We start from the raw sequence: 16,034 nt of genomic DNA on the forward strand, positions 1-16,034 counted from the left end.
CCTTAAAGGTTACAATTAGGTTTAACTTGTCTGCAAACATTCTTGTTGTACTCTTATTACGCCTGGAGAGAATATAGTAAGGAGAATGGTTTGAATGCAACCAGCTGTGGAGAAGGAACAGCAGAATCTGCCTGCACCTTGCTAGATTGAGCATTGAGTCTGACAAGTAAGTCTGGGTTCTCACTCTGAGAAACTCTGCTTTGTGACTTTCCGTAGTGAGATTCTGTCATGATTTTTTGGGTACTTTTTATCTCTAAATTATACTGTTTACATCGCAAATAATTCACTCTGCCATTTAAAATTTTATTCTTGAACCAACAAATGTATTTAGCTGTAATATTGGTGTGTAGGCGCCATCTCAGTGCATTGTGCCTGAGTCTGAGCTTTCAGAAAGAGCCAGCGCTACACATTAGAACTGCTTTCAGCTAACCTATTGTTTCTCAAGTCCCAAGCCCGACTTGGATTTCTTACTATTGAGTGCTATATCTGTTGTAAAATGTCCTATTATTAATTGATTTTTGTTTTAGAAAGTAACAATATCATTGTAGCCTCACAAAGCAATAGGTTTCGTTTGGCTACTGGGGTTCCAGCTTTCAGATATGGGTCACTGACCCCAGTAGCCAAACAAAACCTATTGCTCTGTGACACTACAATTATATTGTTACTTTTTACTACTTACCTTTCTATTTATCTTTCAGTCTCTCATTCACACAACTGCCTTGTTGTTAGGGTAATTTGGACCCTAGCAACCAGATAGCTGCTGAAAATCTGCTGAACCAAAAAAAAGATATTATTCAAAAACCACACAAATAAAAAAATGAAGACCAACTGAAAATTGTTTCAGAATATCACTGTCTACATCAGTTAATTTCAAGGTGAACAACCTCTTTACACTGTTGTTATTATTATTATTATTTTTATTCATAAATAATAATAATGTCTTATTGGGAGAAGCAGCTTTCTTACAATTTGTCAAGTTGCCAATGTTGACAATATTTCTTGGAACTTTAAATCTGGCTGTTACAGCTGGCAGGCAATTTTGAATGCAATAAAAGGAGGGAGGAACAGTTGTTTACTATTTGCCCACATATTAGAAAAGTTCTTGGATTGAAACCTTTAAAGCAGTTATGTTTATCTATCTAGCTGGGCACTCAGTTATATGCCCCCACACAGAGAAAAATAATGACCTTCCATGGGCACTGCTGTATTAAAGGAGACATTGTGTAAAAAACAAAATGTGCCAGTGCATTATACTCTTTTAAATACAGAAGGAACATACTTTACTGTATATATTTTACTTGCCCCTCTCATTTGTTCCACTTCCAGGGATGCCAGTGGCACTCAGCACACTGATTTGATAACGACACACCTGATAGTGAACTGAAGCCTATCTTTGCTTGCGTGAATGCAGGGTTGTGATTGGCTATCCCCCTCCTACTGTGCTTCTTGTTCCTGTTTCATTTGAAACAGGAACAAGAGAGGATCTATGGCAGTGATCTCAAACCCCCTTGCAGATATTGATCATTTTTAGCCCAGAGTGAAACTTATTCTATATGTCTCTTTTTAAACATTGCTCTGCTATATTCATCTATTTTTAGAGGCATTTTGTGCACAGCTCTGCTTAGTCCATGCACAGCACAGAACTCCTTTGTTGACTTACATACAGTGCATGGAAAGCAGCAAGACCATGGGGGCAGTGTATTCTACAGTAAGGTACGGCCAGTACCAGGCCGGACTGGCAATCTGTGGGTTCTGGCAAATGCCAGAGGGGCTGCTGTAAGATGCCATAGACACTCACTATTTATTGGGCTGGTGGGGCTGTTTGGGCCTCTGTGTACTTGAAATACCAGGGCCTATTTTAAATCCCTTTGAAACAAGAGAAGTGCCAGCCCAGCGTAGCATGTTAGCAATCATAATCCAGTCCTCCCAACATTTTAAAGTATAACTAAAGCTACAATCACTGGGAGTAAGGTGGGAGCTGTAGGTGGTAGAGGTGCGATAAACCCCAGTCATTAAGGGGCCCATTCATTAAACCACGATTTTTGGGTGGTTAAAATCACAATTGGAAAAAATTCGGAGTAACCACGATAATTTCTGATGATCGAAAATGTCACAGAAATTCTTTTATATATGATATGAAAATATCATGGTTGCGTGACAAAATTTTTGGATCCGAACGTTCGTAAACGGCGTGAAAAACCTTTCTGGCTTTGAAAACTTCAATGCATAGGACTCAGTGTCACTCTACAGATCCAACCTGGCCAAAAGATAGTCACAATACCAAAGCTTGAATGAATTCCGAAATGGTCGTAGTCTTTGCGAAAAATATGACTTTTTTTGTGGAAGTTAATGAAAACCATAAAAAAGTTGTGGAATTTTAACAAAATTATTGTGGACATTACGAAAAGTTATATACATTAAAAAAAAATACAATTTTTTCTCAAAAAGAATGAAAAAAATCGAGGACCCAGTCCTGCGTTTCATAGTTCTGCCTGCGAAACCAGAAGAGATTATCTGCTTGTAGTGCATCATTTCTAACGCAAGGGGTCGCGCTTTCGCTGCCCGTCTCCCTATAGCCCTTTCTCTCTCTCTCGATGCTCTCTATGGTAGCCGCTCCTCCCCCCCCTCTCTCTCGTTTGCTTCTCTTTCTCCCACGATATCGCGGGAAGTTGGAATGAAGCGGCGCTGACGTCACGGGAGAAGCCGGGGGCCCGCAAAGGCAGGAGGTAGGTGTCGGGAGCTGCGATTCGGGTAGCAACCGCAACACTGTGACACGTACACAGGCAGGGGCTGCCGGCACCGCGGTGTAGCCTGGGAAGTTGTGGCCGCCCTGCGGTAGTACAACTCCCCTTTCTAGCGCTAACGGGGCCGGGAGTTGGGCAGCAGCTGGCAGCCCTGGGGCAGAGGCGTTTCATTGGTACAGGATATACCCGTTATATTGGTGGGGTTGGGCGAGTGTCCTGGGCTCCTCACTGTATAAACGTGTTCTAGGCTAGTCTTCTCCTCATGTTGCTGCACCTCCCTGTCCCGTTAGTCACTGAGGCTCCAGCTTCTCACAGCAGGGTGAAACCAAATATCCCTGGGGGGGGGGGGTATTTTCCTTTATTAACACCTTTTTATTATGTAGCCCAGTGATCCCCAACCAGTGGCTCAGGAGTAACATGTTGCTTACCTCCCCCTTGGATGTTGCTCCCAGTGGCACAAAGTAGGTGCCATTTATACATTTCTGGCTTGGAGACAAGTTTTGGAAGCACATAGACACAGTTTTACCCCAAGCAGAGCCTCCTGCAGGCTAGTAGTCCCCATGGGGCTAACAAATAGCCACAGGTCTTATTTGGCACCCCCAAAGAACTTTTTCATGCTTGTGTGGCTCAGGAGTAAAAAAAGTTTGGGGGTCCCTGCTCTAGACAAAGGCTGTCCGGCTGGCAACCTATGCACTGGTTGTGGCCCTCCTATTGGTTCCATAGACTGCTGTGTATGACATCATCAGTTTGATATCATATTTCCCGCAGTCATGCAGTTTGCCAAATAACTGGCCCACAACTTGCCTGCCCCCCTTAACTCATCTCAAATCAAATTCCCGGCTTACTCGTTGTCATTACACTGCCACTCTAGGGCTGACAGGACCACTACCACCACGTAGCTCCACCCTTTATATCCATCTACCTTTTTAATGTTTAATTATAACAGTATATATCTGAGAGACCCACAACAAAACCTTTTAAGGCCCTCACACATATATATACACACCCCAGTTTGCTAATACAGAATAGCAGCTTTAAAATAAGGTGATATCTTCCTTCTTGTCCCTGTCTATTGCAACTTGGGTCAGCTGATCTTTTTGGCAGTCTCCCCCATTCTTTTTAATCATTTCTATGGAGTGTTTGTGTTAGTAGCACTGGCTCTGTGCCTGGGTCACTGCTTAATTCTGTTGGCCGAGTCTCCGAACCCTCCCCAAACCCAGGAGCTTATGTAGTTACTTATTAACTAGCAGAGTGTGGGGCAATTCTTCTGCATGTCTGACCTCTCAGAGCTGAGATGCAGGAGGGCAATGAGTTCAGCAGGAGATGTATAATGATTGGCCACCAGATCTCATGTGATTCTTGAGCTTGTACTTCATTCCACTTATGTTCCTTTGTTTAAACTTTGTACTTTGATCCTTATCTTCTGATGAAAGATTATCTCTCCAGTATCTTAGATTCTATAAAGTCACTTTGTTATCAGTTTCATCACATTTCTAAACTCGCATATAGGTAAACATTCATTATTTGTGATTTGTAAATGGAATTACATTCCCTACATTGCAGGTTCTGCTAACTGAAACATTGTTAGGGTGCTAACTGAAACATTGTTAGGGCTCTGGCACACGGGGAGATTAGTCGCCCGCGACAAATCTCCCTTGTCACGGGCGAGTAATCTCCCCGAACTACCATCCCACCGGCAGTTGCCTCGTGAGGCATTTTCGGCGATTTGCCAAAATCGCCTGCGCAGCGTGTGCAATCCCACCGGCGACTTACATTTTCGCCGGTGGGATGGCAATCCGGGGAGATTAGTCGCCCGCGCACAGGGAGATTTGTCGCGGGCGACTAATCTCCCCGTGTGCCAGAGCCCTTAGGGTGAGGACACACGGAGCTACTTAGTAGCAGCCACTTGTCATGGCTACTAGATGCCAGAAAATACCCTGCCATAGATAATACCGAGAATAGCCTCTGCTAAAACACACATAGAGACAATTACAGAACAGGTATAGGACCTGTTATCCAGAATGCTCGGGACCCAGGGTTTTCTGGATAAGGGATCTTTCTGTAATTTGGATCTCAATAACTTAAGTCTACTAAAAATAATTTAAATATTGAATAAACCCAATAGGCTTGTTTTGCCTCTAATAAGGATTAATTATATCTTAGTTGGGATCAAGTACAAGGTACTGTTTTATTATTACAGAGAAAAGGGAATCATTTAACCATTAAATAAACCCAATAGGGCTGTTCTGCCCCCAATAAGGGGTAATTATATCTTAGTTGGGATCAAGTACAAGATACTGTTTTATTATTAGAGAGAAAAAGGAAATCATTTTAAAAAATTAGAATTATTTGCTTATAATTGAGTCTATGGGAGACGGCCTTTCCGTAATTCGGAACTTTCTGGATAACTGGTTTCCTGATAAGGGATCCCATACCTGTAAATGATCAGCATTGTCTGTTTCTGTAGCCATGACAAGTAGCTGCTACTAGTGGCTCTGTGCAAGGCATTGCAGGAATAGGAGTCTGGGCTGGATAGGAGCCAATACATTTTTATAACATTGGAGAGAACACAAGTTTATTGTGGGGAAATGAGCAATTTTAATGGTAGACATTTTACACTAATACAGTGTTAGACATATGTCACAAGGGAAGTTGCATAAAGTGTGAATGATTCCCCAACCCAAAGCACAAAGGAAAACAATAAAGACAACTGGGTTAAAGGCCATAAAAGGATAGCTGCTTGCTTCTTATTCTTCCTCTTCTTATTCTTGTAACATAGTAACATAGTTAAAAGAATAAGAAGAGGAAGAATAAGAAGCAAGCAGCTATCCTTTTATGGCCTTTAATAATAGTCAGCAGGGGTGCCCTGACTTGGCAGTGGGGCGTCTAACTGCTGCATCCAATGATGGTGGGCAGCTGTTTATCTTCATTTCTTATAAATATAAAATAAAAATAGCATATAGAATATGTAAAATATCCCCCTCTCTCTGCTGCTTGTAAATTCTTCCTTGTGCTGCATTTCTGATCCCTTGTGCTTTAATGGGCTTCAGTGATTCCCATCTTGTCATTTTCAGCTGCTCCAGTTTAGTGTGGTTGCTAGGGCTTAATTTACCCTAGTAACTGGTCCCATTGAAAAGTTGCTAACATTTTTTTTATATGCTAAAAGTACATTTTTAATTTAGAAATCATGTAGTTAAAGGGGAGAGTCTTGCAGTATATAAGATAAGCTGCATATATATTTAGTAAGAGAGAACTTCTGGGACTACTGTGACATTTAGAAATGTGACTTGACATGTACCCAGTGACACTTGCACACACACACAAGCATAAATATTGTGACTCCAGAGTGGAGGGATGAGCTCTCCTGCTCTGCATATGACGGAAACTCACACACTGTGACGTCTATAGGGTGCCACAGGCACTCGCTCACTTTTTCCTCTTTCTAACGGGCGCTTTCTTTGTATTTCTTCATCTTTCTCCTTTTGACCCTGACTCTTGGCTGCTGTCCCTCAGCCGGCTGTCTGTGTCTATCTCTTACAGGTTGGCAATTGCATTGCTGCCCAGAAGGAGGAGGAGGAGGGTGGCACCGCTGCAACCAGCGTATGCCCTGCTGGGGAGGAACCCAACACTCCTCAAACACTGGTCACCGAGGGATGCCTGTATCAGAACTAGGTGAAAGGCATTGGACTGGAGAGTTCACTCTGACTGCCACTACCTCAGCTAAAGCCTTGGAGAGTGTGCCCTGGCAGTTATAGATGGGGAAATATTGCCTTGGACAGTTTTACAAAAAAAATGGACACCTTAGGTAGGAGCTCAGTGTAAGACTTCTGCCAAAAAGCACTACATGAAGACATAAACATACACACTGAAGCATCCATACCAAAGCTTTGGAGAAGAGGCATTCTCTTTACTGCACTGCTGTGACCTTATAGCCCACAACTGGCAGCAGAAATCCTTCACTAACTCGGCGAGTGGAAGCTCCTTTCAGTACCTGGCTGCATCACTAAGAGGGGCTTCATAGATCTGCAATGAGCACCATTATGTTCTCAACGCTGTCCTACAGAAAGAAGTGACAAGGAGCACTACAGTAACAAGAAAAGGAAAGTACCAGCATCTGGTATCTGTTCTGTGCGTAATCCCCCTGCTTGTTCCTCTTCTTTTCTCCACTCACGATGAGCTCCCTGCTCCCATTTGATAGTGTCATATGCATCCTCCTGGGGCTCTCCCTCACTCTGTGGTTCACTCTCCTCCTTGTGTTTATCATCGTCCCTGCTATATTTGGTGTATCGTTTGGCATCCGCAGGCTGTATATGAAGACGCTGCTTCGGATTTTCACGGTGAGTCTATTGTATAATACCATGTCTATATAACATTCCAGATAAATAGTAGGCCTTCTGCAGTTTGTGGGTATACATTCCAATTTCACCCCATGTGATATGTCTGTTTCCTGCAGTGGGCAACCTTACGTATTGAGAGAGGAATAAAGGAGAACAGCCATGCTCTATATAAGCCTCTAAGTAATGGTATGTATATATCTGTCTACATGTGCATAGCTCATGTGTATATGAATGTCAATTGTGTTTACATTGTACTGGTTCTTTCTGGAGAAACTGGTGAGTTTCTTTCTGCCGTATGCTTGTGTGCTTTATAATAGTGGGTATTTTAAATAACTAAGAGGATGGTCGCACCCCCCACACCAGAGTATTGAGTCCTTGCAAAGTGATTGGGTAATGAGCATGAGGTGTATTAAATACAAATATACTGAAATCAAGATCACAAATATTGTAATCTGAAAAGAACTCCAAACAGACCCTGCACCTTTCCCACAAAAATCAGAAAAGTCCCAGGATAGAGCTAAAACGTAGCTTTTATTAATCACATTAAAATTCCCATATGTATTCTCTCCACTCGTATAAGAATTAAACTAGCGTGGGGTAAAAAATGATTTTGAATCCATAAGGGAACCTCAGATAGATCAGGAAGTGAGGAAATAATTGTATTCCTGCCTATAGTAAACGCAGTGTGCTACTTTCCATTTAGCCAAAGGTAGAAGGCAGGCGCATTGGCAGCAAACATACCCACTTCTGCCAATACTAAATGTTTCAAAATGTGAATGTTACTACTCATGTTGAATTTTGTAACCATGTGAGAAATCACCTTTCTTAACTGAATGGCAAGTGCCTAACTTCCCCCGATTCCAAACGAGGTCGTGGAACACTCGAAAAGGCTTGTTGCTTCTATGTGCCCTAATAATCAGAATGCCCCTGAAATCTCTTTAGCCCCAAGAACTTCACCCACACAATTAAAAATTCCCCTTCATCGCTCTTCCCAAACAACCCCCTCACAAACACCTATTTGGTTCCTTCAATTTTCAGACTTTTGTGCCTGTTGGATTTTTGTGGGAATGATGCAAGGTCTGTTTGGAGTTCTTTTGAGATGACATTATTTGTGATCTTGATATCAGTTTATCCTTATATTGTGGACTGCTGGGAAGCAATAGTAACTTTGATAATATTTTTATTGGGGAGAAAATGTTATTGTTTTCCCCTTTGTTCTATTTATTCATACCTGGAGCACCAGCCATAGCTTGTTCTTTTATTCATCATTTTTTTCCATCACTTTTTGTTCTGGCTTCTCTGCTTACCATCTGCTCTTTTCCTCATCACTTTTTCTGCTCTTAAAAATTCTGTTATTTTCGCACTGCACCTGTCTCCTCCTTTGTATCTGTATTTTATTTGGTTCATCTTGTTGGTTCCTTTGCCGTGTGGTCCTCCTATATTTGCCCTTTTCACCCCCAGGAATTATTGCCAAGGAAAGCACTTCCTTTGAGGAAGGAATCTGGGAGCTGCGTGGCAATGGGCGCTCCTTGGACAGGCCAGAGTTTGAATTGTCGGACATCTTTTACTTCTGTCGGCAGGGCATGGAGAGCATCGTGGACGATGAGGTGACCCAACGCTTTTCAGGTGAAGAATTGGAGACCTGGAACCTACTTACTAGAACCAACTACAACTTTCAGCACATCAGTCTCCGACTCACTGTACTGTGGGGACTGGGCATGCTAGTGCGTTACACCTTCTTGCTACCCCTCAGGTAACTGCTATGACACTTTGCCTGGGAAATCCATATTGTATCACTATTTAGCAGGCAGTTGTGTATAACACAGCATGTAAGTGTGGCCCCACAGGTATGTTCAGACAGGCATTATTATTCTATTGGCTGCAGTGGGGCTAATTGCCATTGTTTACAGCAGCACAGTACATCCTGGTCAGCCTTATGTGGCCATTGGATGTGCTGCATCACTTGGGCCATAGAATCCATTTGATTCAGGTGCCACTGTACCATTACTCCCAGTGAGATTTTGACTGTAATAGCAATAGGACCAATTGCAATAGAAAAAAACTTTGGTTTTATAGAGTCCTTAATTTGGTTTCTTTACTGATTATAAAGCAGACTTGTCACACTTTTGGGTTAGTATGTACTTAGCCTAATAAATCACGGCTTTTATGCACCTAATATTGTGGGCTTCATTTGCTTGCAGCGTGTTTGTCTGTCGGAAACATAAGAAGGGAAACTTATTAACAGTCTCAATCATTCTCTCCCCCTGTCTTTAGGGTTGCTCTTGCTATTACAGGGGTCAGTCTCCTGGTTATCGGCACTACTGTAGTGGGGTTCCTGCCAAATGGAAGGTTTGTGCAAGCTGTTTCATTTACTTCTTCCTGCATGTCGTATGTCTTCAACTTCTATGAACAGATACAATAATGGTGGTAGATTTCAGAGAAGACTTAAAGTAAGCCATAGTAGGGAATTGTAAGAAAAGGTTATTGGATAATTCAGCATTAACACTTGCTTTTACTTGAACCTGGGGTCCTAGCCCAAACCAAACAGCCTCAGAATTTTCTGTCCTTCACCATACTTTGGCGTAAGCATTCTGTATTAAGGCAGGTAGAATTCTTCTGTTACCAGCCAAACCCAGGCTGATTCGACAGACTGCCAGATGATAAAGGGCAAGTCAATACTCCAGAGAACAAGTCTGCACTGCTCTCAAAGACTTTACCACCACTTCAGCCAATGCTTGGCTTTGAACATGGTGGCAATAGCCTTGTGTGTGCCTGCTGGTCTATTTCATAAATCCTGGAGGTGGAAGAGCAATATATGTAACTTTAGCAATATTGGGTTCACAATTACATCATATTGTTGGAATCTCCAGTCCATGGCCCCCAAATTTTGTTAAATGTTGTTCCCACTCCCTGTGTACATTGACTAAGGGTAGAACAGCATCCACCAGAAATCTACTGTTTATCTTATTATAATTGCCTTTTAGAATAAGAGGGATCATAGTTTTAATTCTGGCTGCTGTGGTGGGAATGAGCTCCTCTAGCTCTCCCAATAAACAGTGGGAGCCTTCACAGTGGTCCTGGTGTATGCCCTGCTATAACTGTCACCTATAAATTATACACTCAATCAAATGAAGGGGGAGCAGAGCATAAAGTGTTGTATTGGAGTCTCTGCAGATCTTGGTGTGAGGCAAAGCTTGGGTTAAGATTTAGATCCTCTAGTTTTTTTTTTACTCTTATCTGGAGCCATGTCATAAAATCAGGGAGATTGTAGAGATGTGCAAAGAGTGAATTTACCCCGAAGGGTAAGTGGGGTGATAAGTGAGTCAGCACGTGTTTTAAGGGCAATCATCCATGTCTTATAGGGCATTTTTAGTGTACTAGTGAGAAAATTCAGTATTGTATTGTTCTTTAAATGTTATGCAAGTTCTACCATCCTCTTGTAGGTTTAAGGAGTTCCTAAGTAAGCATGTTCACCTGATGTGTTACCGGATCTGTGTGCGTGCCCTCACTGCTATTATTACCTATCATGGCAGGTATGTTACACACACTGATAAAAGCATGTATGATTTTGTTGCAGAATGTTTATCATCAAAGCACACTGTGTTACATTTAATCAAATGCAGAGTGCTTTTATTTGTGTACCGTATAGCAACTAGTACTTCAAAGTTGTCACAGGGGATCACCATACTGGGATCTGTTAGAAGTGTCTGTGACACTCACATGCTCAGTGGGCTCTGGGCGGCTGTTCGAAGAAGCTGACCTTAGGAGTTGTACCAAATTATTAAGCAGAAAATGAGCTTTGGCTATTATAGAGGGTGATGCTACAGGGCTGATTATTAATTCCTGATGCTAATTGCACTGGTTTCTGAGCTGCCATGCAGTAATAATCTGTATTATTTACTAATATTGTGACATGTATATTTTGAGTGGGGCCCTAAGCTCAGGAAAGTGACAGCAGCACAGAGTATGTGCAGGGAATCAGCAAAAAAGAAGATAGGGGGCTACTGGGGCATCTTTGGGGGCACAGAGCTTCCCTGCTAAAGGGCTGTGGTTGCCTTGGACTGATACAGAAGAACATAATGTTCAAAATTTCTGCCCTACTTTAGTTAGGCTTTAGTTGTTCTTTAAGAATTTTGTCCCCAAGAAGTGTAACTGTGATGGCCTGAAGTATTCAGTCTGTTAACTTCTGCTTGTATTTATTTGCTTGTCAAGCTAGGGCTCTCAGCAGTTCGCCCAGAGGGTTACATAGTGTAGGGTGTATAGTGCTGAATCTATCACATGATAAAGCCTTGGCCAGCTTCTAAAATTGGAAGTGCAGGTTGCTTCTTTTTAGGAGAGACTAACTCTATTTTATTTCTTTGTTTGAATAGCCATGTCAGCACCATTGGCTTAGCTTAATTGCAATAACTGGTTTTCATGTAATTCTTGTATTTCTCTTCCCAGTGAGAATCGGCCCAGGAAAGGGGGAATCTGTGTGGCCAATCATACATCTCCAATTGATGTGATCATCCTAGCCAGTGATGGATACTATGCTATGGTGAGCTGTGGCAGAACCATGGGTGGGTGGCGACGGCGGCATCACCACCTGTACTTTGAGCAGTACTTATTTTAAATCTTTTCTGTAAACACGTGTAGGTGGGCCAGATTCATGGGGGTCTGATGGGAGTAATCCAACGAGCCATGGTGAAATCATGTCCTCATGTCTGGTTTGAACGGTCTGAGGTGAAGGACAGACACCTTGTCGCTAAAAGGTGAGAATGTACAGAGTAACTGGTCATGGAGGACTGGGGTGAATAGTGTTATGGGTGAAGAACTGACCAATTGTAGCATGAAACGAATATTCTTATTTATTCCTTTCTATCTATTCCATTCCAGTTTTCTTACCCTTTGCCTTCCCCTTTACAATTCTCCATCTTCCAGTTGGGTTTTGTTGTCTCTTATTGTTTATTCTTTCTCTCCCATGATAGAAGTCTTCTCTTTGTGCTCCTCTCCTTAGGCTTACAGATCACGTGCAAGACAAGAGCAAGTTGCCTATTCTTATATTCCCTGAAGGTAAGGCAAGGAAGCATGAACATAAAGCATTTATTTTTAACTCACAACCTATGCTAAGGGCAGCCCATCCCGTGATGGGAGGAATGGCTAAGCTACTGTATGATTACACTACATGAGTATTCTTTCCTTTAAGGTACTTGCATCAACAACACATCCGTTATGATGTTTAAAAAAGGCAGTTTTGAGATAGGAGCCACCGTGTATCCAGTAGCTATCAAGGTAAGTTGTGGCTTCTGTAAGGCAATGCGATTGTTAAATACAGTTAAGATAAGAGACTCACCAATGTTTGTCTTTCCAGTATGACCCTCGCTTTGGTGATGCCTTCTGGAACAGCAGTAAATATGGGATGGTAACTTACCTTCTACGAATGATGACGAGCTGGGCCATAGTATGTAGCGTTTGGTACCTGCCTCCCATGACTCGCCAGGTATGTGTACATACAATAATAAAGCACAGATATTGCTACATGGCAGTGTTTGTATTTCTGTGAGGGGATTATGAGCTTTGTAATTCAGAAGGACATAGCCTTATGCCCAGGTTGTATATAATGCACTGTGCTTGATCACTGTGTTTGAGCTTATGCCATTTCTGCCTGTACAAAGGCAAATCTGCCTGTGTAACCCAACCACAAACTGCATGCTTACTGAAATCAGTCAGCAATCCAAAGGATCAAACTGACCTTTAACCCTTGATTTTCTTTTAATATAAAAGGTCTGCTCTTAATCATCCTCTTTTTAGTGTACACTACTGTTGACTGTATGACCCTGACCAATTTCAAGGCACATGCAGAGGACCAGACTTGCTTTAACCCTTTAAATGCCATAGTTTGTACTGTCTACAGCACTGACAAGTGCTAGCATGCCAGGGCTGTAGAATAATGTGTTGCCTCTTCATGCACCAGTCTTGGGTCAGTTGGCAGAGCTGGCAGGACCCCATCAGACTGAAGCTAAGTTATCTGATAAGGATCTTATACAAGGTGTATACATAGCTAATTCTTATCTTATAGCTGCTCAGGAGTGCATGGCATGACCTCTTTGCGGGGCTGGTTAGGTGAACAGGGATGTCTTACAGCAGAGACAACTGCATTTTCTTTCACATATTCTGTATAGAAATATAGTATAAAACTATTCCAACATAGATCTTTCTGCAGGGATATGGAGGGTCTACTTGCCCTTTAATCCATAAGAATCAGGCTAATGCCCCTTCAGTCATTAGTGGATATCAATATGCTTAATTTGTTAGCAGGGCTGTTTTACATTTCTTTTATTGGCATTGCCTGTTGTTAATATTCCTTTAAGCTCTTGTCTCTTGCTCTGCTTTGAAAATGAGTCCACACAACAGCACCACATTTCAAAAATTGCTACCATGTAGCTGCCCCTGTGCAGGGAATTCCATATAGATACTGAATCAAACACAACCAACACCAAGGGTCTTGTCGTTCAAATAAATATTAGTGTATTATAACAAGGTTGTACATGCAATTATAATACACTGATATTTGTTTCAACCACAAAACCCTTGGTGCTGGTTGTGTTTGATTCAGTATGTGTGTGTATATATATATATATATATATATATATATATATGTGTGTGCACACCATTTGCAGCAACAAAACCTGGATGCTAGTACCAAAAAAACATACACTTGAACAAAGAGAGCAGTCCTAGGATTTAAAGAATTGTGAAACAAAAATGTAAATGCAAAAAAAAAAAAAAGGTTTATGACTCGTTTTGGTCTTGCACAGAAACCTGTTTTTTATTCCAGATAAAGGTTTCTGAGACAGAAATGTTGAGTAATAAACCTTTTTCTCTTTTGCACTTATATATGCGCTCTATAGGGCTTATTCACTATGGAAAGACATGGAAAGAAAGTGTACAAAGGTCAAAGAACTAGCACAAATTGCCATGTTTATGCCCACAGTGCGCGTTGCGCTCCTATTGCAGCAGCGAGTGCTATGAGACTCAGTGGGATTGACACCTGACAGTACATTGCACCCTTGTGTGTGTGTTTGTGGGTGTGTGTGTAACCCACTTAAATGGAGCCCCTATGTTTACCACCTGCTCAAGGCTCTTTTCTGTTTGCAATCTCACAGGAGGATGAGGATGCTGTACAGTTTGCTAACAGAGTGAAGTCTGCCATTGCGCACCAAGGGGGACTTGTCGATTTGCTATGGTGAGTCTTGGGAATATTCTCTGGTCTATGTTATCTTGTTCCTGCAGTTCTCACACTCACTGTTATCTTGCAGGGATGGGGGGCTGAAACGCGAGAAGGTGAAAGACACGTTCAAAGAAGAGCAGCAGAAGGTGTACAGCCGCATCATTGCCGGAAGTCAGGAAAATCGCAGCCGCTCCTGAGCTACAGGACTGGGAAATGGGCTCCTGAGCCACAGTGATACCATGGCAGCTACAGCAAGGAGTACTGCAGGAACCCAGTTCTTGAAGTGATGGCTGAGGGAATCTAAGAGTTGGGTGTGTTAGTTTGTCAGAACCCAGAGCTTTTCTGGATTTCTGTCCACAAAGGACTGTGGCACTCAAATAAAAAATAATCATAGGACCCAGTAAGACTATTTATAGATTGGTGGCAACGCCTAACAGACCTGAGAAATTCTGGTGTCTATCTCAGGTGCATTCACTATGATGTATCTCAGGTCCACTGACCATTTCAGAACCACAAAGACCTTGCATTGAAGGGGTTGAACTGCTTCTGGGCTCAGTGGGGCCATGATTATAGCCTACTCGCAAGGTCTACTAAAGGTATCATGAAACCAAAATCATCTCCGGCAGTATTTAGATGAAATATTGTAAAGATTAGTTCTCCTGAGCTTTGGGCCAACACTACAAATGGAAGGGCCACAGAAACAAACGCTGAATGAACGCCCTATCATCCTTGAAGTTGCCACGGAAAGAGTCTAGCAAGATCCTATGAAGCCTCGAGAGCTTCTGTGGCTGTGACCCTTTATCTCCACACTTGCTCTGTGAAGCAGAAAAGACCTATTTTTATGTTACAGTAATAACACCTCATGCAGTTGTTACATCTCTTACAATTCTCTTCGTGAAGGGAGAGCGGCAGATTTTCTATTCACAACCCCCCCCCCCCACCTCAGAAAAAAAGCCTTTAATGGGTCAATATGAAGCTACCATGTCTGAGACCTTCATTCAGACATGGGCCTCCCTTTCTGTCTGTTACACCCTGTCCTGCATGGGCCATGTTCCTTGTTTTGTTTTTATAAAAGTCAAAAAGAAAATAAAATATCTTGTCAAAAGTTAATTGCCTATCAAATATTTGTTTTCTAATGTTCACTTTTGCGTTACTATCCTTTACTGACATAGCATCGGCCTACTTTACCCTTCTACAACATTTCTCTGGTTCAGCACTGGTGCCTGGATATTACATATATGTGCAGAGAGTGCCTGTTTGGTGGCCAGTAGTACAGGGCCACTGGCCCAACGCAGATTCCCATAATGATTGGACTGCTGGCTCGAACTGTGGTGCAATGTTGAGGGCTGAGAATACAGCCTATGCAATTTATCTGACGTTTAACATGTGCTTAGAATATTCGCTTTCTTCATACATGAGGAGCAGTGGCTATAAAGGGTTAATAACCTAAAATGAGCATGCTACCTATACCTACACATAACGGCAGTAAGTGCTGTATTTAAATAAAGGGATTCAATGGAACTCCACCCAACACAACTTTAGCTTTTTGCTGACTACTTTGAGACTCAAATAAAATGTAACAGTAGTTGCCTGCCTTCAGCCTGCATCCTCCCAATCCCACAATTCCCTGCACATATGATGTCACTAAGGAAAGTATCCGTGCAATGCACTGTGGGTTATGTAGTTCCTGCATGCTGTGTGGAGAAGTTGTTACAATTTGTAACATCAATGTTTTAGTCCCTC

At 42.2% G+C, this 16,034-nt stretch overlaps 1 protein-coding gene across 4 annotated transcripts; it reads left to right on the top strand.

The window, feature by feature from the left end:
• The first annotated feature begins 147 nt into the window (after positions 1-147).
• gpat4 (glycerol-3-phosphate acyltransferase 4) lies at positions 148-15,401 on the top strand. 4 transcript variants are annotated; one of them, XM_031897682.1, is made up of 13 exons: positions 148-166; positions 6,285-7,081; positions 7,198-7,267; positions 8,543-8,834; positions 9,356-9,430; positions 10,525-10,614; positions 11,525-11,618; positions 11,717-11,832; positions 12,078-12,133; positions 12,267-12,352; positions 12,432-12,560; positions 14,227-14,306; positions 14,380-15,401. In XM_031897682.1, the coding sequence occupies exons 2-13, from the start codon at positions 6,917-6,919 to the stop codon at positions 14,486-14,488; spliced, it is 1,362 nt and encodes a 453-aa protein (XP_031753542.1). In that variant the 5' UTR covers positions 148-166; positions 6,285-6,916; the 3' UTR covers positions 14,489-15,401.
• Positions 15,402-16,034: the final 633 nt, after the last annotated feature.

This window comes from Xenopus tropicalis, chromosome 3 (genome assembly GCF_000004195.4).
Source record: "Xenopus tropicalis strain Nigerian chromosome 3, UCB_Xtro_10.0, whole genome shotgun sequence".
NCBI classification, from domain to species: domain Eukaryota; kingdom Metazoa; phylum Chordata; class Amphibia; order Anura; family Pipidae; genus Xenopus; species Xenopus tropicalis.

Excerpts from the sequence above, each read along its gene's own strand:
- gpat4 (XM_031897682.1), top strand. The coding sequence starts at position 6,917 with ATGAGCTCCCTGCTCCCATTTGATAGTGTCATATGCATCCTCCTGGGG. Across the intron at positions 9,431-10,524 it reads GGGTTCCTGCCAAATGGAAG|GTTTAAGGAGTTCCTAAGTA; the intron begins GTTTGTGCAAGC and ends ATCCTCTTGTAG. Across the intron at positions 10,615-11,524 it reads ATTATTACCTATCATGGCAG|TGAGAATCGGCCCAGGAAAG; the intron begins GTATGTTACACA and ends TTCTCTTCCCAG.